Source organism: Watersipora subatra, chromosome 6, assembly GCF_963576615.1.
Source record: "Watersipora subatra chromosome 6, tzWatSuba1.1, whole genome shotgun sequence".
NCBI lineage: Eukaryota > Metazoa > Bryozoa > Gymnolaemata > Cheilostomatida > Watersiporidae > Watersipora > Watersipora subatra.
This window is the reverse complement of record NC_088713.1, coordinates 8,992,306-9,015,533: the sequence shown is the minus strand read 5'-3', so window position 1 is coordinate 9,015,533 and position 23,228 is coordinate 8,992,306. Positions and strand designations below refer to the sequence as shown.

General features: G+C 34.6%; 1 protein-coding gene across 2 annotated transcripts in view; it reads right to left on the bottom strand.

The window, feature by feature from the left end:
- Window positions 1–23,228, bottom strand: part of LOC137398464 (innexin unc-9-like) — a 59,194-nt gene that overhangs the window by 13,771 nt on the left and 22,195 nt on the right. For both annotated transcript variants that reach the window (XM_068084582.1, XM_068084580.1), the window contains exons 3-11: window positions 18,853–18,985; window positions 16,368–16,496; window positions 14,562–14,690; window positions 10,159–10,293; window positions 7,585–7,698; window positions 5,352–5,500; window positions 4,337–4,512; window positions 2,704–2,849; window positions 649–879 (exon numbers count right to left, since the gene is read on the bottom strand). In XM_068084582.1, coding sequence (XP_067940683.1) covers window positions 722–879; window positions 2,704–2,849; window positions 4,337–4,512; window positions 5,352–5,500; window positions 7,585–7,698; window positions 10,159–10,293; window positions 14,562–14,690; window positions 16,368–16,496; window positions 18,853–18,985 — 1,269 coding nt within the window. In that variant the 3' untranslated portion in view covers window positions 649–721. The remainder of the gene's footprint in view (window positions 1–648; window positions 880–2,703; window positions 2,850–4,336; window positions 4,513–5,351; window positions 5,501–7,584; window positions 7,699–10,158; window positions 10,294–14,561; window positions 14,691–16,367; window positions 16,497–18,852; window positions 18,986–23,228) is intronic.

Genomic DNA, 23,228 nt, shown 5'->3' with positions numbered 1-23,228 from the left:
TCTTACGGACATAATGCAGTATTTCTTTGAAAAAAGGTATCAAAAAGAACTTGATTCTCCTAGATTCTATTTATTTTCTCAGATTAGTATAATGTATTTAAATATTATATTATGTATAATAAATTTAAATGTTATGTAAAAATTATGAATTTATTGTCAAGTTGCATTTCAGTATCAATTTAAGATTTTAGTTATTGCTACAATAATCACTGTGAAAATAAAATCAATTTTCGGAGCCATTTTGAATCATATATCTCACAGCCTTTTTGCGAAGGAAATTCTTTGTTTTTACAAAATATTTTGTTTATTTTTGGGTCATTTAAGTGTATATATGCTGCTGTAGCCAAGTTTCAGGTACACAAAAAGCCTTTATCAAGCAGTTTTATGCTTAGAATAAAAAGTTTGATATTTTTGCGCATACATGTCAAAACCATCGTTTTGACCACATAGTCAATCACTGAACATGCAAAACTACCGTTTTGCATGATGACTGACATACCAATGATTGGACTGTTCATTATACTGACATCCTAGCCTCTCTTCTCATATCTGCTTATTAGTAAGTGACAGTTGGCATGCATATTTGCTAACACCAAAACTAATTAATTTTATTTTTAATGTTGTTATAATTTAACTTTAGTATCTTACTTGGTTTTTTGCTGTCCTTGCCTATCAAGGCAGCTGTTGCGTCACCTTCAGATGTTTCCAAGGGGATTGGTTGTCATAAGGGGTTGCGAGCAGGGTCATTTCCACTCTCCGCATCGTCTAATAGGCTGATCGATTTTGGAGCAGTTTTATTGGCTACTATAGGAGAATTTGGTCGGAAAAGTTTTGATCGATAGGCAACAAAGTTGTCGTACATAGCGGTCACAATCTCACCTGCAAAAATTATTTCATATGTGCGCAGTTTGTAATAGGACAGTAGTTGGCACACCTGTTTTACCTGCCACAACTGAAACATAAACAAAGCATGCACACATGTCAAACGTTGTCACTTATTGAATATAGGTAAAGCAAGCACATATTGCTTACTATTGGCCCAATTAGATGGTTAACCTTGAATGTATAACTCCTTTTAATTTGTGCCACAATTTTATCATAGGATGCCTGCCTGCTAAATTTTGTCACGATTGTGATAAAGGAATAACAAAACATTTCTTTGATTAAGTTGAGAAAGGTTTTAATAGGGAATAAATATAATAAATTTAATATTACATTTGATATTTAATAAATATCAAAATAATAATGGTCGTAGAACTAGTGTTTTATGTAGCAACTAGTTAGATTTTATCAGAAAGTATCCGTATTTTTTATAACTTTCAATGGCTTTGATGTTTGAGGTGATCTGACTGTCAGGATGTTTCTAGATTAAAAATGATAAAACTTGATCGCGATTAAAATGTTCAAATCAATCTAAAGTGTGAGAAAAACTTGTGGCAGGTCTATTCTTGGCTATTTCCGCAGGAACTCTACAATCCAAATTGCCTTGTACAAAAGTCATGCGTATATAAAGTGAATCACTTCACGTTTGGATATTCATCAGCGCTGTATAGAAATGATTTTTACTGTCAATTGACCAACATCATGCTGCATTGATTTTTCACCAGTTCCACTTTTTTATCGGTTACACTTTTTTCATTCATTTTCAGACCTACGCGTAGAAGAGATGCAATTAAATACGCATGAGAAGTTTGGATTCCAATCATATGCCCCTCAGAGTTTTAACTGAAACGCAGTAATTTTGCACCAATTGAGGTACACAATGGTACACAATAATACTATAGTTGATATCGGCTATTATGTTCAAGTTGAAGCATTAAGTGTCTCTATTCTATCGTCTCTTTGCGACTATAGATGTCATAATCGCACTTTTGCTTAATCTGAGTGTTTTAACTGCTATCAAGTTTTGTCGATTTTAATCTTGAAACATCCTTGCATTCAAATCACCGAAAATGTCAAAAACAATCGCAAATGATAGAAAAACACCCATAATTTCTGATAAAATCTACTAAAATTCTGTGTAAGTTCATCTTTAAACCAGCTATATTTGCAACTGTTTCAATGTATTTGTTTGTAAAATATGCATTCTCTAAATTTCATAAGGTAACTTATCTGTGCTATGAACCAATTATACATTAACATGATTTAACCTTGCTTGTACGCCCACAATTATGCCCCCAGATATTTCCCATCATGCATTTTTATGTACGGCTAGCTATTTTCGTCGCAATAAAGGAAGCCCTTACGCTTCATCCAAAAAAGGTGCATAGAGGGCTATTACATGCATCTTACTAGAACTACTGCTATCTTCTAGAATGTGATCACACTCGAATCGGACTGGTCAAAAATCTAATTGGATGTTACGTTTTTAGTGAATGCAATTTTCACATTTTTTGTACTAATGACTTTTTATTTGTTGAAATATGGAAAAATATCAGTGGTAGCTACAGTGAGGTAATAATATTTTGGTGAGTTTGATTGGTTCCTTTATTCTTTTTAAAATCAATTTTCAATCAAACTTTTTATTATTTATAAAAAAGTGCTTTCAGCTTAAATTCTGGTAACAACTCCTTTCCTTCAGTTCAGCTCTTCAGAAATATCCTCATAATCGTCAACTGGCCACATTTTTGTATAATTTAATAGTAGACAACTATCAAGTATTTGCTCAAACAAATTTAGTGATTAAAAATATCATTTACTAACCTATCGTGAGGTCAGTGACGTTTTTGGAGATTAGCCAGAGAACTAAAACCCCATCTGGGCGGAGGTATTGCTGTACAAAGACCTTTCGGTATTCCTTCTCTTGAGGGTTGTTCCTTCCCATTATCTTGAGGTATTTACTGATATATCTAGAAGAATAATAAATTAAATCTTTACATGATTTTTATGCCATATCACATAATTACATAAAATCATTCAAATATTAAAAGCATATCTTGTCATGCCAAAGATTACATAATGTATTTTAGGAAGAAAATCATAAACACTATATCAGACAGAAAACATGGTTAATTAAATTAGAGTTCAATTAAATTAAATTAGCATGCTTAATTAAATAAGATAGTAATGCTTTACACTCGCTCACACTGTTAAAAAAATGTTCATTTTATGCTAGTTGTGAACCTAATTGGTAATTTTGTGGTAAAGATTAGCAAATCCAAAAGCCCTTGCATTAACTCAATGAATAATTATAGTTATTATGAACTTTCTTGAAAAGCTTCATAACCTTTTTCAAATTTGAACTTTTTCAAGTATCTTATATGTTTATATTAATTGACTTTTTAATTTTAAAGTTTAAATTTAGTTATATAGCCACATCAAATTACTCTGAAAATAATTATTTCGGGATCCATTGCATAAAATCAGCTTCAAAACAGGAATAGCTCTCATACATATGTGAACAATATCAAGAGTTGTCTTCTCTGATGATAATGAGGAAGCAATCCCATATATATACACCATTGGTCTTACTACTTGAAATATCTTAGGCATGATCATCACCTTTTTCCCAATGCCAAGCTAAGTTTTACAGGATTGTGGCTTAGTTTACCACATTCTGTCATTTTGCGCAACTAGTTATATAAACTTGTGGTTAATTTAATGACATTTATTTGATTAATTTAATAAAAATATATTCAATTATGTATATTAGGTTATGTTTATTTAATTATTATTAATGAAATCAATTCTAAGTTCTGAATTGGAAAACAAACGTGCAATGAATATATGTTGACGTTCTGATTAATCATTATGTCATATATTATCATCAATTACTCCATGTTTAGCCAGTCTCTTGACTAAGCAAGACACAAAAGAAAAACGTGATGCCGTTAGGGAGATCATACAGGGTTCATAAAATCTTTTATAGTTTGTTTCCTCATGTTTTCATGACACTTATAGGTTTCCAATTCATTCCAACATATTGGATATGAAAAAATTTTGTAAAACCTCAAACAGTTATTTGGAAAACATCGTTGATAGCTTTCACTTACTATTTGTTTTTAACAGAGGAAGATAATTTCGATGCTATATGTCAAACATGTGTATTTAATTTTATTGGCTCAATGTTGCATTTTTGTATGATTCTTGTATGGCATAATTTGAAAAACATTTGACAAGAAATTATTGGCAATAAAGTAATACATGTATATATAAATATTATATATGTTATATATACTATATATCATAGTTATATATAATATATTTATAACATATTATTTTATATATTGTTTTATATATATATATATATATTGTTTATATATATGAAAAATTTTCCTGATATGAATCATTTGTATGCCATAGGCAATAGGGATCTGATTGAGCCACGCTAACTGACCGTTTGTTGGAGAAGGAGAAGAAGATTGGGATGTAGGTGAAGAGGCCAATGGTTGACATGAGGGCTACTAGACAGGTCCACCACCAAAGGAAGAGGTAGATTTTCTCATTGAATAGGTTTATGGGCAGTACACACTGGACCACATAGTCATGTTGGTTCTCTCCAAGTCGCCGTATCTGCAGAATATTACTAATGATCACAAGGTACTACTAGTGATCACAAGGTATTACAAGTGGCAATCACAAGGTACTACTAGTGATCACAAGAATACTAGTGGTGATCACAAGGGAATAAAAACTTAAAATATTGATAAATGGTTATGTTATTTGTATTGTAAAAAATTATATGGTAAAAGTGGTTGATGAAAGGGTAATGGACTACGTATTTGCATCAAAGTCTCTCATTTTGATATACTGCAATTATTGGCAGAATATCATGTTATAGATTAGATAATATACATACTAGTAATCAGGTAGAGTATCAGGTTATACATGTAGCTTATATGATACACATACCATTAGTCATAGGTAGAGTATTATGTTATACCTTAGATGATATACATACTAGTAGTCATAGGTAAAGTATCATGTTATACCTTAGATGATATACATACTAGTAATCATAGGTATAGTATCATGTTATAGCTTAGATGATATACATACTAGTAATCATAGGTAGAGCATCATGTTATACCTTAGATGATATACATACTAGTAATCATAGGTATAGTATCATGTTATACCTTAGATGACATACGTACTAGTAATCATAGGTAGAGCATCATGTTATAGCTTAGATGATATACATACTAGTAATTATAGGTAGAGCATCATGTTATACCTTAGATGATATACATACTCGTAATTATAGGTAGAGCATCATGTTATACCTTAGATGATATACATACTAGTAATCATAGGTAGAGTGTCATACTATAACTAAAAAAGGCATTTCTCTTTATTCAGAGGTAAAATAATAAAAAGAACGGATAAAAGTCAAAATAAACATTTTATACCTTAAAAAAGCAGTTCGTGACTCGAGGAAAGAACGGGCTTTCGTCCCATTCTTCCCCATCTATGGCCATCTTCAGCACTCTCCAGCCGTAAGCGGTGTAGCCATCGCCTATGATTTCGTTCATTAGATAGATCTGGCCAATCGCATTGCCTGTAACACAGCAGCAGAGAGTTGATGTAGAGACTTACAGATCCACAATTCTATAGAAGGGTTCACTGCTTTTTTTTAATTTTTTGATATGAAAATATGTTGCAAACAAAACTGTCAAATGTGAGCTGGTCGTTAAGTGTGTTTGGAAAAGGTCAGTGTGCAACAGAAACGATAGTTTCAGAACTGGTTGCGCTGCCTGATACTTTTCTGTAATGCCAGGATTTTTCAGTTCACCATGTTTTTCTTATTTTATTTATGGTAGATATAACATGTTGCTAATGCTCACATATCATAGGTTGATTTTACTACGACTGAACACACTTTCAACTTTTGTACATTTCACATTTGTTAGGAATATATTCTTTGGCATGTACTAAGACATTGGTAAATATGATAAAACATGTGCTTGGCTACCATCAGTGAATCTAGAAGTGCCTTTTTTTATATTCCACGAGTTCAAATCCCGTACGATGTAATATTTTTGCAACCTCCAACCATTGCTACAGACAGACATGGAAATTATTGTACATAGTAAAGATTGTGGAGATATTGTAGCCCAGACAGTCACGGAATTTCATTTTTCAAAGATTATTTGTCATAGGGGTAATAAAGTAATTTAAGGGTAATACTTGCAAGCTTCTTTCTAGTTGTAGAGGAAATTATTTAATTAAATTTTCAAATTTCTAGTTGATTGTCATGTCGATATAAAAGTAGGCATACTAACTATTAGCTGGTCAAGCACCTGTGACATGTGTCATTAAGTTGCTTACCATTAATGATTTTTATTTTTTATCGACTCCTTCAGGTTATGTAATTTAGCAAACAATTGCTAGATTTTTTCATGTTTGGCTGTAATCTAAAGTTATTCTGAAATTGCACCTCATCAGTCCAGTGTACCGTGATAAATCGTCAGCGGTAATAACTACATCTATTATTCCGAAACCTGGAAAGGCATCGATTGGAGTTGGCGCCGGATTGTCAGTCTGCCAGGCTGAATGTCCCGAGTTTGGATCCAGTACAATGCAATCCTTTTTCCAACATGGCTTAGACAGGAGTTACTAGTGCCCTGGCTGTCTAGTGTGCCATTGAGTGATTGTCAGGTGTAATAACCTTACATACAATTATTCTGTTAGGCTGGAAAGTGGCTGTTTGGCTCCAGAGTGTGAGTGTTGGTTTACCAAACTGCATGTCACGAGTTTGAATACTGTACAATGCAACATTTTTTCACAACTTCCAACCAGGGCTTTTGATTAATGGACAGACACGGCTTTCATTATAGTAAAGACTAGCCGAATATCCGGCGTTGCACGGGTATTAACAAACAGCTTATAAACATTAGTAGGTAATGTGGTTGCCTTTGGCTAATTTGAGTAAGCTAGTATAGCTATTGCTAAACTTACTAATAAAAACTGTGAAAGCAAGCTTTAGTGACGTTATGTGTAACGCAGAGTCGCCATGCGTATTTCGACCCAGATAGTGGCTCATATCGCCTAATGAATCCATTGCATCTTGTGTAGCCTTATGGGTTAGCTTGTCGCCTTGTGAATGGGAGGTCCTCAGATCAAATCATCTGTGATACGTGTTTTTCATTGCTGGATTTTAATTGCTATCGCTGGACAGACACTGAATGATGACAAACAATGGCTAACTGAGATTTATATAGATTGTAACTGATATGGCAAATGTAGAAACCAACACGTGCTCACAGCAGGATATTCCTCAGAGCCGTTGGAACCGTAGGAACTTACTTTTTCCATTTATCACAGGCTCTTTTATGTGATCCATTTTTAGAGAGCCAATGTTGTTGAAAAAGCATCTTCTTCAACAACATGACTCTTTAGACTCTCTAGATAGCCAAGGCACTAGTAACTTCTGTCTAAGCCATGTTGGAAAAAGGATTGCATCGTACTGGATCCAAACTCAGGACATGCAAGCTTCATAGCATTTAGCGTCTCCATGTGGCATGTGGCATCAAAGAATGCCACAAAAGACTTATATGTATGTAACTGTACTACAGACACCTTGTAGGTATTTGATGATGCACTGCTGCATACAGTCTTTTTTTATTAGAGTTGTAAACATACCTATGAAACAGAGCTTTACTATGAGGTAGATGAGAACCAAATGGCAGCCATATCTTTTGCCAAATCGTAGATTTGCCTTCTTCGCGATTTTTCGTCGCGCGCTGGCCACCCAACCTACAAACATGTTTACAGTAAAGTACATGTATTCCTTGGTATTCAAAGATCATTCAAAGGTCAGTTAGGTTTTAATGAGGAAATCTGAAGTAATAAACTAATTTTTTTCACACCAACTACACAGGCGTGATAAACTCGTCTAAAGTTAAACCATAACTATCACGTACAACTTTTATTGTATTTTTTAAGTAAATCAGACACGCTGATTCCGATTTTGTACTCAAAATAAAGATTGGCCCACTAACCTTCAAAGTCATTAAGGCTTTTTAAAGTGTTTCAATATACCCGTCTCGAAAACAACACAACGGCATAACAAACTCCGCCCATAAATATGTGATGAAACTTAGCTTTTTAGGAATGGAAGTTAGGGATATTTAGTCCGATTTAGAATAATAGAGATGGGTGTCTTAAATAAAACCCATTACTATCTAAACCCAGCCTGTAAAATAATCTCAGTCTTTTATGAAAGGTATATAAACTATTTAAAATTGCTCCTAGCTTGTTACATGATGTTTAAATAGGCTGAACGCCGAGAAAAATGAACTCAAAAAAGCGCGATAACAACGCTAGCAGCTTGTGATAAAATCGCGCTTTTTGAGCTCATTTTTCTCGCCGTTCAGCCTATTTAAACATAATGTAACAAGCTACAAGTAATTTTGAATAGTTTATATACCTTTTATAAAAGACTGAGATTATTTTACAGGCTGGGTTTAGATAATAATGGGTTTTACGACACCCATCTCTATTATTCTAATTAGGACTAAATATCCCTAACTTCCGTTTATGAAAAAGCTAGGTTTCGCCACATATTTATGGGCAGAGTTTGTTATGCCGCTGTGTTGTTTTCGAGACAGATATAGAAACGCTTTAAAAAAGCCTTAATGACTTTTAAGTTTAGTGGACTAATCTTTATTTTGAGTACAATGTCGGAATCAGCGTGTCTGATTTACCTAGAAAATACGATGAAAGTTGCACGTGACAGTTATGGTTTAATACAGTGGAGCCTCGGAATACGTCATTAACCCATTCCAAGGCTGAGCTCGTAAGCTGAAATCGGCTATGCAAAGAGTCTGTTTCTTGCTACCGCTCATAATATTCATAAAATTTTTCACTAGCACTGTCCATAAGTGACTGGTTAAAATTTTTCTGAGTGTTTTTGCGCAATAAATTTAGTAAGATTTTCAAACCACTTGATAGCTTTCCTTATTTATTCTGGCGATGTTGATTTTGTCTCCCCTTCTTCGAACTTTCTTATAACCTCTAACCATCTCTTTGCTTCTTCCTTTACAATTATTTGCAACTTTTGAACAACTAGAAGTATGATGTACCGTAAAACTTCTGTTTGAACGCCATGGCGCTTTATATTACAACCCTTTCCCATAATGGTGGTCAAATAGAGGTGAAGTTCAAATAGAGGTGGCATTCAATTAGAGGTTTTGCGGTAAACAAGACGGTTTTGAGATAAACAGGGCGCAACCATCTACTGAGTCTTCACTTGGCTGGCTGTTAACAACGGATTGCGTCTCAGATCACTCTCAAGCATGAAGGAAGAATTTTGGCTAATAATTTGCTGGCAATTTTATTAATTTTTTTGGCCACACTATAATGCCAAGGCCGGAAAAAATTGTGTTCGAAACATTGTATATCCTAAGGTCGCTGTATCCCAGAGTTCCACTTTTTCCAATAAGTTATCAAATGCAAGTTCGGTCATGTCTACTAAACTTGGTTTTACACTGTTACAAAGGTTAAAGCAATTCCCAGTATAAACTGCATCTATTCAGTTAGGCCGCTCATTAGAAGGTGACATTAGAGTCAGCCCTGATGCTATGAGATAACGCCATTCAAGAGCTTTTCTATTTGAGTGAAAGTTTATGAACAATTTACCTTGCTAATGTTAAACACTTACGTAGTTGTCTATAGTTGGAGTACTAGCACTAATCTGTAGAATTAGAGAATCTGTTTCTTGTTGTAGCCTCAGACTTTATGTATTGATACCTAGTTATGGTTGGGGCATTTACTTACCCAGTCCATATTTTAATATGTAATCCCAGGAATATGTTGTTGGACATAGTTATGCTTGCAGAATCTTCTAGCCTTGTCAGCTTTTTCTCTTGTAGCCTTAGACTCTATGTATTGATACCTAGTTATGGTTGTGGCATTTATTAACCCAGCCTGCATTCTAATACATAATCTAGAAATATTTTGTTAGACATAGTTATACTTGAAAAATCTACTATAGCCTTGTCAACTTTCTTTCCTATAGCCTTATGGTCTATCTATTGATGCCTAGTTATGTTTGGGGTGAACTAACCAGGCCCGTATTCTCATGTATAATCTAGTGTAGCTTTAGATATCAACCATTTATACCTAGTTATACTTCAAAAGTCCAGTAACCTGCTGTTTTCTGTAGCCTCAGAGTCTAACTATGTATTCCTAGTTATATTTGGGGTGTCCACTAACCTTCTCTGTATTCTCTTCTGTAGCCTAAGAGTCTATCCATCTGATTACTCAGAAATTTGATCAGTCTATCCCTGTTTTCAGGATTGATATTTTCTGGCGAGTTACACATATGCACAGCCCTGTTCACTCCATAGCCTGTATAGAGAAAAACAATAAATTATAAGCAAATATAAAGGAAACAGAACACATGTAGACTTCACTTTTAGGACTGCTGCAAGTTTGGAATGACGGCATGCGTTCCCAAAGGCTATACTATTTACAAAGGCTTTTTTTTACCTATGTTGTTAAATTTGGGAATCAAGATTTGAAACGCTCAAGGCAAAATCATATCTGTAATGAGTATGTCAAATGCTTTTGACTTAATTAGCAAGTTTTGTCAGCATTGATTGAAAATTTCCTTATTTATATAAAGGTATGTAATCTCAACAGCATTTTTTTCAATATTTGAAGTACACGTACGTAGTCCTCACTTAATGAAGGGTTCACATTCTGAAGACCTGTCCTTAAGCGATTCTATTGCTATATGGACTGCCCACTCTTCGAGCCTCCGTTACATACGTGTAGGACATCTACACTGTAGCCTACTATACATATGTGACAGCGCGTATCATTTTCAATACAAACGCGGCATTTCATATAGCGCGCAATAGGCTCTCAAAGTGAAACTGGTCCATGCAGCTTAGACTTTTGGAATTTGAGGTCGTGACTTTTCTAGGGCGAATCATATGTCAGGAATCAGTTTCTGAGGCGTATGATTCGCTAGGATGCTTTATTAGACTGTTTTGCAGACTTTGAAGTGGTTGCTAAGGACGACAAAAATGGCGAAAATTCATTTCCGGTTATCTAGTCTATGTATCGTGTTTTAAAATGTCTAACTGCGATATCGTTGGTGGTGACTTTTAGAAAGAATTTGTGGAGGTCGATGTGGATTATTTAAATTTACAGGGTAGAGAAGCATGTAATAGTGTTTTTCGAAACAATAAGATCGATTTAGATATTGAAAATGATGGATTAGATGGAAATTTTCCGCCAAGTTTTACTGATAACGGTCGTAGTTTAGAGATCCTGTCGTCACGACAGTATCTAACAGAAGGTTCGAAGCTTGGTACCAACACTCCTTTGACTGGACCTCATGTTGCTCACTATGGATTTGAGTATGCACAGCAGGTAGGTCAAAAACATTTTTTAAAACATTGCTTGTTGCAAAACGCAAATCTTATTTCATGTTTTCGTCAATAACGCACACGCAGCCCAAAATATAACATTAATTAGTCGACTATTACAAGGTATAAAGCTATGAATGTAGTGTTTTAAGTTGAAAAATTGCTGAGTTTTAACAATTCGCAATTGCAAATGCTAATTAAGAATTATAAAAACGATCAAATTTATAAGCAAAAATATACATTTAAAAAATAAAATATGAATAGTAAATGTACAATGTACTTGCATGTCTATAGAAAAACAACAAATTTTCGTTTTGTTTAATTCTTAGGTCCATTACCCTGCCAACCCACAGCAACCTGGGCCACTCTATTTCAAAACCACTCGGATGTGTGCGCTATTTGGAGTGGTCTGTGACACCTTCCCTGCACAAGTGAATTATCTGATTGATGAGACTGCTTGTTCGACAAAAGGAGCCAACATCGTCATATCTTATATTCATCAGTATCTAGAAACCTATTGCCTGGATGAAGAGAAAGCTTTGTTCCACGCTGACAACTGTTGGTATGCAAGCAACAACCAATGTTTTGAAGTTTCATGTTTGTATTGAAAATGTATTGGTACAATTATGTATATCAAACCCTTTTTAATGGCCAGAATAAAAACAACGCAGTAATACAGTACTTGGTTTGGCGCGTTGCAAACGGGCTGTACAAGGAGATTGAACTGAATTTTCTCGTCGCAGGTCACACGAAATTCAGCTGCGATTACTGCTTTGGCCTGCTAAAAAGGAAATACAGAACTAACAGAGTTCCTCTCTTTCTGATATAGGTGAGGTATGTTTCTCATTTTGTCAATTAGTGAAGTAAGAATTTTCAAATCTTGCATGCGCTATTTATACAGAAACTATCTAAAGGTTCTTGGTTACTTAATCTGAGTTTAATTTAATTAGGTAGTAAATGGCTTGGCTTGGCTCGCCTAAACAGCACCCAGCTTGTCATGGATGATCATGGCAATGTGCTTGTTCCAATAAAGGACTGAAGTGGATTTTTTCATGCAAAAAGCAAAAAGATCAGCCGAATTAAGAGCTACCACCAGTTTATCTAATCGGTGGAAAGATTAGGTATAGGCCTACTTTGTTTTGTGTTCTTTGCCATCCTGAATTTTGGCTTTGAAAGTACAACATAGAGAAATTCAATAATGATGTACAATACATGTAAGTGTAATACTAATAGACAGTGTGTGCAGTAATCGTTGTTTTGCTGCAGGCAGTGTCCAAGTAAAAAAGCATGCCAATAGCGTGGAGAGTGAAGATATACAGCTTATGTCTGCAGAGTCAGCCAGGTCAGGGTGGCCTGAAATCATTCCGCCTCCTTGTCTGAGTGTTGAACGTCAGCAATATCTTTTCAAAGAAATCAGAGAGTTATGTGATGAGAGCAAAAGAGATATTGTGTGCCCAGCGCCTATTCAACAGCCATCACAGCTCAATACGTCAACTCAATACATCACAGCTCAACCGCCGCAAAATCCAAAAAGACTACTAGAAAGTCTACTAAGGCTAGCTCTATCGCCCCGATACGGAAACGTAAACGTCATTCAGACAGTAGCAGCAGTGCTAGTAGTTTATTTTTTTATTGATATTATATTATTATATTATATTCATGTTATTTTGATAATATTTTAATCAATTTTAACTTGCTTTAATTTGAATCTAATTTAGCTACTAAACAAGTAACATTGATCTCAAATTGTCTCCCCGGGCTCAGAAGCATGGATCGTCTACCCTAAAGACGCTAACGCATTCATTTCAGTAAAAGTTCTGTGAGTGCATTGGATTATTATTCTAACACTGACACATTTGCATCAATTTTATGCTCAAAATAATCATGTGCAAATGTGCAACACAATTTGGTAGTAACTCCTTTACTGTGCATCAATGTGCTCCTTTTCAATGACACATGTGACCTTGACCTCACTGTTTTATGTATTCGAGTTGAAGTGACATCATCGGGACCCATTTCATATCGTTCGCCATGTTCTCTTCCCTATAGATCTCAACATTCATGAAAATATAATGTCTGTAGCGTGCGGTTGCTATGACATTGCAAAACGTCAACAAATAATACTGTTTAAAATTCAATCCATCAACTTTAAAGACAATTTTCTCAATTTGTGGTGTTGACCCTATTGACCAACACCTTCTTCGATAAAAACCTGTATCTCAGGTTAAGTTGCTTCAATTTCAATTCTGAAAACAGTTTTGAAAAGCTGAGAAAATTCTCTATTACATTGGGCTAAAAAACAATTTTGTGATCTGACCTCGTTTGTATTGAAAATGACACGACCTGTCACATATTTACCTTTTCTCCTTCTCTACTTTCTATTGAGTTTTTAATATTTTAATAATAAGTGTAGATTTTTAACAAGGATATTGAATTTTTAAAAAATTTTCATTTAGCTTTTCCGGGCACATGATCACGCAAAAGCGTGCTCGTGTTTTGTGTTGTCTTGCCTTTGTGTTAGTTGTGTTGTAGCCAAAAAAAATGTTAAGCTATCGTAGAGTACATTAAAGTAGATCCTATGAATTTTTTACCTATACTTCATATTTATATTTTTAGCGTTTCTGTTTGGTTTTTAGCATTTTTCATGTACAATTGGTTTTTGAAATGCTTCAAATACAGCAAATATTAGCCTGATACCCCTCTACAGTAAGTTCATAGAAACAATGTCATGGCTAACACACATGTGTAATATCTATGCATTCAATTCTTGGTTACCTTAGTGATTTTGAGAAATGAATTTTATTTTCATTTAGCTTTTTTAAACATATTTTTACTTTAAGCAGTTTTTAACAAGTTTAATAATAAAATTGCCATCATAACTCCGAGTCATCGCTAAATGAGAACTACTTTTGTTAATTAGATATGCAAAAATTTATAGCAATTCAAATCAATTTAAACTAAATCAATCGACAAAGATTTAACAAATACTTGAATAAAGAGTAATTCTATATTCATTGTAGTTATCTTTATAATATGTATTTAATTATTAATAACATATTGTTAGTTATAATATTATTAATATGTTATAATTCATACGTAATTATAAATTAAGTTATTTAATTTCATTGTATTTTTTAATAGTTTTAAAGTTTTTTTTATTGACAGTGTTGAAAAAAATTTTTTTTAGATTGACAAGAAACATGTCAAACAGAGAAACACTACTTGCGAAAGATTATTTACCTGCATGGTGAGTGGCAAAGGACCAGCAGACGCTAGGAAAGGCGTATAGGAAGGCTTGCATGACAAGAATGAGGGGAGTCCACTGATAGTAGCTGATCTCTCTGTCGTAATATTTTACCTCATTGGGACCTGCAAGAAAAAAGTTTTCTTCTAGAACAGTTCTATGGCCTGTGCAAACTATTGCTCAGATCAATGTTTGGCTTGTGCGATGGACTACAACTATTAGCTGTTTTTAATGTGCCATTAGCTACCAACAACTAATTAGAAATTACGAAATTGCATTTAGTGATATCACCGGTCCTTTTGTTATTATTTAATTATCTGATTATGTAATTCTTCACAGAGTGTAGTTCTTCGCCATGCTTGCGAATATGAATTGATACCCATCTTCACAACTGTTGAAATTGGATCCGATGTGGTCAACAAACAGCCAATCAAGATGCTAACAGTTGTGATCATCGGCGTCAAAGTTTAACATGTTGAAAGTCCATCGCATCATCGCTAGCAACGATTGCATTGGCCGCTCATCGCAAAATGATGTCATAGTAGCCCATCGAGGCGGTCAATCGGACAGCTAATCGTCTATTTTAGCGATAGTGTGCACTGGCCTTTAATGCCTTGAAGCCTGGACCCGAGATAGCTCGGAAAGTTGTTTTCTCATCTGCCCAAGTAAATTCAGCAGTGTAGTTTCACTTTGTTTTTCTGCACTTCGGAAAACTTTGGAAAACTTTTGTCGATTTGTAAGTATACAGAAATTCCGAATTTTCCAGCTGATTGGCAATTAGTTCTTGCGACGTCGCATGATATGTATTTTTCGACAATTGATATATTTCGAAAGGTTTTTAAGTAATTAATTAAATAATTATTTAATTAACTATTAATTTAACCAAAAATTAACTAATCAATGCATTTATTTATGTGTAGTATAAACTACATTCACATTATTTTTATTAAAATAAATTTAAAAATATAAGGATTTTTTTTGACAGATCGACTTTCCTGGAGTAATCATGTTGGCGTTATTTGTAATAAGGTCACGAAGTCATTGACCCTGCTCCAGGTTTGCAGGCCATATGAAATTCAAAGTCTGCCATACTTAAAATCTGCTATATAATTTCATTATCAGTTATCTTTTGCCATAATATTTATGGTATACACATTTATTATAATCTAGCTCCAAGATATGTCACTAAGGATTTATTTTTGTTGCAAAAAGAGCATTTCAACTAATTGCAAATCTATATCATATTCCAGCATATCTTATCTCAACGAATGGTCTTTCCAAATTTTTGCATTTTCTCACTTTACTCATGCTAAATGTTTATTTTACTTTACTTGAAGGTTTCAAGATTTTTCATGTCTTTTGACCTCATTTTTCACATGATAATTACAGGTTCTCAACTCATTTCAACCTACGTGATATGAACAAATTGCATATAACCACTAATAATTATTTTGAAAATATCATTGCTAGCTGCTTTAACAATCTTCCACTTGATATCCGTTGTCTTAACAGAGAAAGGCATTTTAAACACTATTTGTCAGGCTATTTATTCGATTTTAATGGCTAACTGCCGCCCTTTATTTATTTTATTATTGTTGTATGGCATAATTTGAAAAACATTTATATTGAAATGAAATTATTGCCAATAGAGTTATATATATATATATATATATATATATAAAATTTTAAAATATTTCCAGTAAATAAATCTACATTATCTTAATAATGCTGTCTATAAGTGAGTGTGAGTCATCACAATTTCATCAGACAAGAAAGATGTCTACTAGCAATAAATTACTAACCTGGAAGGCTCTGATCAAAAGGAACGTAGTATGTGTTCTGCACCCAGCAAAGTCTGTCTGTGTATCGTACCCACTGTCCATTGAACTCGGCTGGAGTAAAGCAGTCTATTGGATCGCCTGCAAACTGGCCTTGAAATAAAAGCAAAGTTTAGTTAGAGCCACGAGAGCTTAGCCATTATTCTACAATGAGGTAGGGCTTTTATATGATTAAACATATTATGTGTTTTTATGGACATTCGCATGATGCGGATTGACTCCGGCACCTTGTTGAAAAAAGGTAAGAAATTGTATGCTGTAAGTTAATAATTAGCGACGCAAGTCTTAGCAATGCAAACATGTAAAACTCTATTGAGAAAGGACGACGGAAGTATTAAAAATGTTTGAAATTGAATAGCTGGTGCGGTATTTTAATGGGCAGCATTCGCAAGTCCTACTTCCATAATTCACAAACATAATGAATTTGATAAAGTTTTGCGATTCAAAAACCTCGTATCGCTTGCGAATTTATGCCGTTTCCATGATGCTGTTATCTTGCGGATTGAATCAAATTTGCAAATCATGTGCGTTGGGGAAACTGATTTTGAGCAGCCATGGTCTAGTGTACCTGACTTGTAGACAAGAGGCTGGGATTCAGTTTTCAAAAAGTTCACTAGTTACATACAGAGGGAAATTAACCATGATCACTTTTTCAGCCAAATCAGAAGTGCAGGTTACCTTGCACGCTGACAGGTGATCCCCTAACTGGAGTGTGGTTTCTCTTTCACTATGGAATTCTTTGATCGTTTTGATAAGGAAAATCGGCGCCAAACGTTTTCGCTGACATACACATGCTATTTTTTGTTGTAAATAGAGCTAAAGTTTTTTTTGAATGAGCAGAAAGTTCTGCATATTTGACAAACACAGGCCAAATTTAATTTTTTAGTTTAGTGAAACCGATTGCAAAAGAAAAACGCTATGGTTGTCGCAGTTTGTTCAAAATGCAGACACATTATAGTTGTCATAATTATTTGAAGCACCAATGTTTAAGAATTTTACTAGCAAAAGTACATTTAAGTCGCTGTTTATGATTTTTCTTTTCCTTTTATCTGGATATAAGAAAATTTAGGAACTGCGAATTGAGAGTAAAAAGAAAACTAACCAATTTGTTTTCCTGGACAAAATAACCTAATATCTTAAATTTACTGTGGCAAAGTTTCAGGTGGGTATGTCATCTCTGTGATCCTTGATCAATGCTTTTCTGTGGGTACTAAGGCTAGCCAATATAAAGGCTTTCTGTTGTAAAAGACTTGAAAATATGCATTACTCTCGGGAAGCAAGACATTTTCTGAAACACAATTATACTGTCGCAGTGATTCGTTTTGTCATTGGTCTCATGTTCTACATTCCTCAAAGGTGTTTTTAAAATCCCATGACAAATCTAACTATCAGGATGTTTGATGGTTGGTGGCGTTGGCTGTGCTGGCAACATGACCAGTGTGTCTTGGGACACAGGAACGATCTAAGACCAAAGGCTTTTCCCGAAACTCCGTAACAAGGATCAAACTACTGCCACTACACCACCGCCGCTCCCTAGTGTGTTGAAGTAATATGTACTGCACAAACTGTTATACCGAAACAAATTGTTAAATATAAAGTTACACAGAACTTTAGTAGATTTTATCAGAGAGTATCAGTATTTTTCTATCATTTGCGATTGTTTTTAATGTTTGAGGTGATCTGATTGCCAGGACTTTTCAAGATTAAAATTGACCAAATTCGATCACAGTTAAAATGCTCAGAAGCAAAATACACGCGGAATGATGTCACTAATTGTTATCGTTGTTATATTTGATATTGCATTCAGGTTGTGAGTCTCTATTCTATCTAGCCGTTTGGTCATCTATTCTATTTGGCAGTTTGGTCTCTTTGCAACTATAGGCGTCATAATCGCACTTTGCTTGATCTGAGTGAGTGTTTTAACCGCGATCAGGTTTTGTTGATTTTAATCTTGAAACATCCTAGCAGTTAGATAACCTCAAACCTCAAAAACAATTGCAAATGATAAAAAACACCAACACTTTCTGATAAAATGTATTAAAAGTTTGTGACAGTTCTTCTTTGAATTTTAAAAGTTTGAAAATTTTCAATTTTCTTTGAAAGCTCTTCTATTCACACAAAGCAAATTATCTGTTCATATTGTGCGGCAAAGTACAGTACTGTTTCAATAGTAGAAACAGCGTCGTACTTTGGGGACCAACTTCAAACAAGCAAACCTAGCATGAGTGTGTTATACTTATCTACGACAAAACATCAATTTAAAATGTACAACCATAATAACAACATTTTGTGGCACTAGTCAATGCGAGTTAATTTCACAAATATTTGCATGTGATTGGTCATTTTATCGGCTGTTTACTGTAAGCCGGTTTTGGGAACATAACTTGAACAATAGCCCATAATCAATATAATGTTGGCTTTTACAAGAGGTAGGTTGTGCATCCCTCACCTGTAGAGACGATGACAGCAAATACGATGAGCAGAGCTACAGTGTAGCGGCTTGACATCCTGTCGAAGAAGTCATCGTCTCCATGTTTCAGTAAACGGAGGCCTTTATTAAGCGCATCCAATATTCCTGACATCTATAACAGTTGAATAAGAACAAAAGTCAAGATTTCATGAAGTACAGACAGAAACCTTGAAAAATCACAAAGGATTATTTTAGTGATCATAAATAAAGTTCTTGTTTACAAAAAACAGATACCGTTGCAGAGTTCCTTCAATTATTGCCGCTTCGTTTGTTCGGTATTTATTAACCGTATGCCCGAGATTTTTGTCATCTTCAATCGGATAGTCTGCAGATGATTAGATGATTAACTGCCTTAATGATTAGATGCAACAGTTTGTAAGTGCTAACGGTAACTCCACGATAGCCGGTATTTCTTTTAATTTTCAGGCAGCTAGTCTGTTGGTGGGTGTTTATGAAGCTGGTTTTCAGAAACCAGACAGTTTTAAACCCAAGTATATTTGCAACTTGCCGAGAAAGTTTGGATGAAATAAGATGAAAATATGAAAATGCACAGCAAACCCGTGGACTAACAGGCAGACACAACAAAAAACTGAGAAAGTTTGGATGAAATAAGCCGAAAATATGAAAATACATAGCAACCCCGTGGACTAACAGACAGACACAATGAAAAGCTGGGAAATTTTGGATGAAATAAGCCGAAAATATGAAAATGTACAGCAACCCCGTGGAATAACAGACAGACACATCAAAAAACTGAGAAAGTTTGGATGAAATAAGCCGAACATATGAAAATGCACAGCAACCCCGTGGCTAACAGACGGACACAACAAAAAACTGAGATGTATCACTATGGATGATTGGTTTTAAACCAAAAATGGAGTTTGGTAGTAAAATAATAATTTTGATCATTAGATCTGGCATTTTTATCTTTGCTCAGAGTGCTTTGCCTTATTTGTGTCTCATTGGCTGGTTTCATTAGCGAAAACTTACTTTTTGCCCTTTTGCAAAATATCATAATTGATAAGGCTGTTTTAGCATCTAATAAAATAAAAAAGATCATTAAAAGTGACCTTGAAAGCATTACTTTATAGGTCATTATACAATTAAAATGCATAAGTTATTAAAAATGGCAATTTCGTTGATGCAGTGCGCAGATATCTCGTTCAACATAGCCGTCCAAGTCGATTTTTCGAAGCAAATTGTCGACCTGTGTAGCCAACTCCTTAACAAATGAGAAATGTTTGAATCCAGGCTAATTGATAGCTATACCCACAACCGATGTCTAAAATTACAATAATAGTTGGTAGTATGCGAGGTACTAAAATCTACAAAAGTTGATTTTTAAGGCAAAGTCAATCTGTGTAGCCACCGCCTTAATAAATGAGAAATGTTTGGATCCAGGAAATTTACAGCCACAATCGATGCGGTAATAGTTGATACATACGTGTAGTACGTAAGGTACTACAAGATATGAATGGAAATATCCCACAGACTGGATTTAGTCATGAAAAGTGAATCAATTCTGTGTCTGTATATTTAGACTCTATCACGTCGTAAACAGTTTATTGCAGGTATAGACGTGTTATGAAAGATTGCATCAGCCGCCTCTGCTACCATATAACATCTCTAAAACCACTTTGTCTACCATATATTTTCTTTAAAACCACTTTGTCTACCATATATCTTCTCTAAAACCACTTTGTCTACCATATATCATCTCTAAAACCACTTTGTCTACCATATATCTTCTCTAAAACCACTTTGTCTACCATATATCTTCTCTAAAACCACTTTGTCTACCATATATCATCTCTAAAACCACTTTGTCTACCATATAACTTCTCTAAAATCACTTTGTCTACCATATATCATCTCTAAAACCACTTTGTCTACCATATATCTTCTCTAAAACCACTTTGTCTACCATATATCATCTCTAAAACCACTTTGTCTACCATATATCTTCTCTAAAACCACTTTGTTTACCATATATCATCTCTAAAACCACTTTGTCTACCATATATCTTCTCTAAAACCACTTTGTTTACCATATATCATCTCTAAAACCACTTTGTCTACCATATATCTTCTCTAAAGGTCCAAACACACTGGGCGATTTTATCGCTTGCGTCATGAGGAGTGCGGAGATATCGCTGGCGTATGCCTAAACACACTTGAGCGATTCAGCAACAAACGATAACGTGGGCACGCTCACAAACAGCCAATAAAATTCCGTATCATTATTTTCTTCGGAGTTGTTAATAAATTTAAGTAAGTCAATATGCCGTCTAGGCAACGGCGTAAACCCCTTCCATTTTTGTTATTAGGCCTATCTCAATTTCAAGGGTTGTATGCTACAAGAAGACTAAAGAAAAATTGATTTTTTGTATTTTTAACAGTAATATTTTACGATTTTTATATATAGTTTACTTTATAGCAGTTTTTATATTTAAAATATTAAATATTTACGATTCTCAAGATGGTCAATCTGTGCAACAATTGACGCCTTATGATGTTTCAATCGTAACAAAATACCAAAATGTTGCTACTGTACGTTGGTGAACACTGATAAGAAATAATTACCCACCATAAAATTGCATTCTGGGAATAAACAACCAATCGAAATGCCTCTCGTTCCTGAGCAAGTTGTGATAGAGAATTTCTAGTGTTATCGCTTTGCACGAGTGAGTTCTAGCGCAGATTAGTGCCACGCAGCGCGGAAATCGCGCTAAATATCATCTAGTGTGTTTTCCCTCTAAATCACCTAGTTTACCGTGTATCATCGGTAGAACCACTTGGTCTCTTGGCTATAGACATGCCTAAAGGGCATTGTATACACAACTCTAATTTTGGCATTATTTACTTTTATCTGTCGTAAAATCAATATATTTAAATAATAGTCTGTATGTTATACTACTGAACTCATTTTCTATTGATTCCGCAAGCGGAGAATTTGTGGTTTGCTATACAGGTAGTCGTTGACTTATGACCTATACGGCATACGGCCACCCGACATTATGACCACATCCGCATGACGGCCAGGCCATTCAGTGCGAAGCGTAGCGTAAAGGTCCGGCCACACGTAACGAATTATTCGTTCAATCTGACCGAATTCACGAATTTCACAGAATTCACAGATTTATTCGGCAGAATATCACAGAATCGTCTGAGCTGTGCATGCACACCGAATTCGTCAACGAAACGCTTTTAATTGGCTTTCCAATTTTTTTAGCGAGCACGATTCTAGTAGCTTTGACAAGTGGTATAGTCCAAGACATGTACGACGACACACAATAAAAGTATCACCGCGATATGACTTTATACATACGATGCAACTGCCTATATGCACTAGAGATAGCGACTGTTTTTTTGACGGAGCTTTTGCTGCATAAAAAGAAATTATTATTATTGAAAAAGAAACAACTTACAGCTTCTAAAACACCTAAAAGAAAATACTGGATTCACGATTTGAAGTTTCTGCCATGGTGAACCAACGAGAAAGAACCAACAATAGCGCATATAGGCAGTTACATCGTATGTATAAAGTCATATCGCGGTGATACTTTTATTGTGCGTCGTCATACATGTCTTGGACTATACCACTTGTCAAAGCTACTAGAATCGTGCTCGCTAAAAAAATTGGTAAGCCAATTAAAAGCGTTTCGTTGATGAATTCGGTGTGCATGCACAGCTCAGATGATTCTGTGATATTCTGCCGAATAAATCTGTGAATTCTGTGAAATTCGTGAATTCGGTCAGATTGAACGAATAATTCGTTACGTGTGGCCGGAACTTAAGCCGTTCTTCGTTATTTTCATTAAGCTTTTTTATAAGGACGAATTTTTTCTGCCACACGATATCATCAATACGTTATTATATGCGCTATCAAGAGATACACTTTGCTCGCCATAGCAAGTTTACGTTATCCATTATGGTAAAAACGGTCTCGCAAACAAATAAATGGTAAAATCTTAGTTAAAAGTTCAAAGTTTACTAAAATACACACTAAAACTTTCTTCAAGTATGTGTTTAGTAAGCTAAATTCATTTAAGTTAGTTCAGAATATACAATACCGACTTACTTCCGAATCGACTTACTGCCGGCCGGAATCAAATGCGGTCATAAATCGACGACTACCTGTATTTCAAAATTACACAAAAGAAGACAATTTCTGATCCTCAATAAGAAAGAAATTGTACGATAAATACAACACTTTATGAATATATGTATAGCTTTTTATTTTCATCGGTAATTGTCAACAAAATGATGTTTTTTCATGTAAAGAAAGAAAAAGGATTGACAAGACAGAAAGTAGGGATTATTGAGCGAGTTGAGCAGACGTGTTTTAAAAGTTG